General features: G+C 39.6%; 1 protein-coding gene across 1 annotated transcript; it reads right to left on the minus strand.

Annotated features, from left to right (window-relative positions):
- Positions 1–942: 942 nt before the first annotated feature.
- Positions 943–1,645, minus strand: LOC145467122 (dynein light chain Tctex-type 5-B-like). The gene has a single exon (XM_081450659.1). The coding sequence runs from the start codon at positions 1,643–1,645 to the stop codon at positions 944–946; it is 702 nt and encodes a 233-aa protein (XP_081306785.1). The 3' UTR covers position 943.
- Between the last annotated feature and the right edge of the window lie 2,108 nt (positions 1,646–3,753).

Here is a 3,753-nt window from a genome sequence, read left to right on the forward strand (position 1 = left end):
ACAATAACAAGACGGCAAGCCTGAACTGGCGTCTTCTGCCATTGACCGCGTAGCTTCATTGTTTTCTTGTTAGTTGCCTAAGAAAATAAACGTCTAGAAAGGAAATTGTGTTAAGCGGGGGAAATATGATTGTTATAGCACGATAGTAGATTTGATATGAAACTCTCGAACCTAGTGTATGCAAATTCGGGGCCGGATGAAAACTAAGAACTGAAAACATTGTTACGAATTTTAATAACAGTAACTGAACGAAAATTACCCCGCAGAGAAAGACCTTTAAAACAATAATTCAAATTGCTGTGTGTCAGACCTCGCTTTCCAATTATGAAAGCGGTAAATGACATTTATTCAAACACCTGTACACATTGTTAAAATACATGTCACGCTACTAGAGCCCGCTATAAACACTAAAAAGCTGACTAACTTAAACAGGTCAAAATTTAAATATTAGTAAAGGCACAGTGAAAATTCTATATTTGCTTTACAGAGGTGTCCACAACAATCGTTGTTCAACTTCTTTTATTCCCACGCCTTGCTTTAATATTTCCATGGTAACCGTATTTTCACAAGCTTCTCCACCCAAATTTATATTCACGTTACTTCAGGTTTCAGAAGAGCTCACTCTGTTTACAGTCTTAGTACATTTTGACTTCTTCGTCAACGGTTTTAGCGTTTTTATCCGATTTTTGGAAACACTGATTTTTTTTTAAACCAAGATGGCGTTTCTAAAGTGTTGGTAATTGATTCTGGCAGGCAACAACTACGGGTGCTATACAAACCATAATAATGGCAAAATCGATCATACTTCTAAAGATACTGAGGGGGAAGGGGACGGGGGATATTTCTGTTCCACCCGCTACCAGGCCCGCGCCTACGTTGCCAGTGTAAAACGCAGCAAAGTAACTAAACAGAGCCTAGACAGACAATGTATTAACTACCAATTTTACTCCACAAAAACAGCAAATATCGACGCTTGTGCAAAAAGGTGATCGTTTCCGTACGACTCCTGCGCGAAATTATCAAAATGAGCATTCCATAAGCATCTGCTGGTGATATGAACACCTTGACCGAGCTGCTGACCAATCCAAACTACGCAAACTAACTTATACCTTTCCGCAGGCGCTTCTGCCTTCACTTTCCTTTTAATCTCCTCGCTTATCTCAACAGATAACCTCTTGCTTTCTTCTGCAATGTACGACTTGCTTCTCAAGTGCCCTTCCAACACGTCACGAATGATCACGCCCGCTTTTCCAGTCAAGAAGAAATTGTCGGGTTTCATTTTATATGTGTTTTCCATCATCGCTTTTTCCCCAAGATACAGAGAAGAGTTGTCGTCGACGGAATTTGCCGCAGCTAAATTAGAACTTGTAACCTTTGCAAGTGGCACTTCTGCGTGGTAATTCGGGATCACGCCTGAATTCTGACCATGGCCTACTTTCCGTCCAACAGCCGGTGGAAAAGCGCGGTTAGCAAGCAATACAGTTCGAGCAACGGAGGCAAATTTACCTTTGATCTTATCCTTTTCGCCGGCTTGTTTTAAATCGTTGCTAGGTTCTCTTTGTCCTTTTTCTTGCGCGGTTAAAAAGAAAGTTGTTTTCTTTTGAGAAGTCTTCGACTGCAGTGAGCTCTTTCTTGAAGGTTCCATTATAAAACAACCAGAGACAGAAAAATCAAAACCATTGTCTGTTTTTGGCAAACTTTGAGGTTTGAATACTGGTTCCAATTCGTGTGATTTATTATGTAAGCTACCTTTACTAAACAGCTTCTTTTGAACTCTTAAGTAGCTTCAATCAGCTCCCTTGAGAAAACTACAGAAAAATTGTTCATTATATAATGCAAATCGTTTAAAAAGTTTGCATGTAAATTAACGAGAAAACAACGAAGCTGTTATGTTGTTTACCATTAGAGTTTGAGAATAATTGACTTATGTATTCGATACTAAAAACACATCAATGGTGCTTAATATAAACTGGCATTCAGTTCAAAGTGCGCCAATCAGTAATTGAGAGATGCATGTCCCAATTAAACGCTACGCTGCACAGAACTTAACAATGTTGGCATCGAACGATAGATCACAGTTTAGTTTCTACTGTATTTCTCAATTTGACGAATCCGTAAACAGCTAGCGGTTCGTTTCGAAGTCGTTCATATTTTATTCTGTTGAGGTGTTGATGGAGTGACTACTAGACTTACCACAAGTCGACCTTTTCGTAATCCTTGACTTACTAACCTCCCTCGAGCGAGGCGAGAGGGTAATCTTCGCGCGAAGAAGTCGAGAGAAACTAACAATGGAAATATTATTGGAAAGGACTTTTAGAAAGTATAAGTGACCACCTGTACAGAAAGAAAGAAACAGACATTTACGCTAAACTAAGGTAATGGGGTCAGTTTCAATTCCAACAGAACGAAGAGTTTTGCTGTGAATCTTTGTTCGTTCATTAACACCCGATGTATCTGATGTTTTTTTTAAGTTCCTCGACTATAATGGACTTTACTTACATATCAATGATGTGAAGAATACTGAAGGATGTCTCTGGTGCGGGGCTATAGATTTCTCTCAATTTAATGACTGTTATCCAATCAGGGCTGGGGTATGTGAATGTACCTAGAAATCAGCATCTTTTCTTCGTTCTAAGTTTGACACTGTTCATTTTTTGTTAAATGAAAAGTTCAACCCGTGGTGACTGAACAAGCCATGGCCATTGGGATGTACGGGGAGGATAATGCACACGGCAAACAGCAAAGTTGTTCTTCAAGCTGACATTAAACTCGGAAGCATCCACATGTATCGAATCGTTTTTCATCGCAAATATTTTTTTTGAACTTGCGCATCAGTCAATTCCAGCCGTGCCCATGCGGCCCCCCACCCCCTCCGGCCATTCTAGGAACTAGGGTTTATTTTAACAAAATAAACTGGCAAATGCCCCACCGTTTGGACAAACTAGCTGTTCAAATGCCCCGGGGCAGTGGCTCAATAATGTTTTATTTTCTTCTTTTTTCGTCTTACTGACACTAAAATCTAAGCTAATTCGGGCCAAAGGAAGTCCTAGCTGGGTCTTAATCAGTCCCGTAATAGTGAAATAATAGGCCATTCTGCAGATCTAGCGTCTCATTTTTGTCCTCCCTTGACTGCATTACTTCCAAAAAATTTCGGACGATTTAAAGTTTTGGACAAAAAAAGTGTTCGAAAATAAAAGCGTCCGAAATTTTAAGCGTCTGAAATATTTACAGTACAGTGTGAAACTTTTAAATAGCTCCAAAGTTCCTTTATGGAGCGAACTCTAGTTTGAGACACTGCTCGAGATACTAAACGGCTTGATAGAATATTTCTTATTTTCTCGTCGGTGTATCTACAAAACCTTGAGGATGCAGTAAGATTATCATTTTCACAGATGTTGTTTCAGTCTAAAACGTATTTTGTAGGCATAAAATTACGTTGGCTATGTTTCCGCATTTTTGTCCCAAATTTTTGTCCGAAATTTGTCCGAAGTGAGATAAAAAGTGTCCGAAATTTTAACGTCCTAAATTTTTGCAAGTTATATATTCAATAAGAAAAGTACCGTATTTGCCGATGAACTGGTCATAAAAGAAGCAAAAACGCCATATAGGGTGAAAAAGCGAGGTGGTCGAATGCCTTGGGGTAACTGATTGGAAGGGTAATATCCGACCCCCGATATGGACAGGGTGGGAAAATGCCCTACTACTGCCAGGGGGGATGGGAACAGCTGACACATGGTCCTGCTAAGGATTAAT

Source organism: Orbicella franksi, chromosome 14 (assembly GCF_964199315.1).
Source record: "Orbicella franksi chromosome 14, jaOrbFran1.1, whole genome shotgun sequence".
Lineage (NCBI taxonomy): Eukaryota > Metazoa > Cnidaria > Anthozoa > Scleractinia > Merulinidae > Orbicella > Orbicella franksi.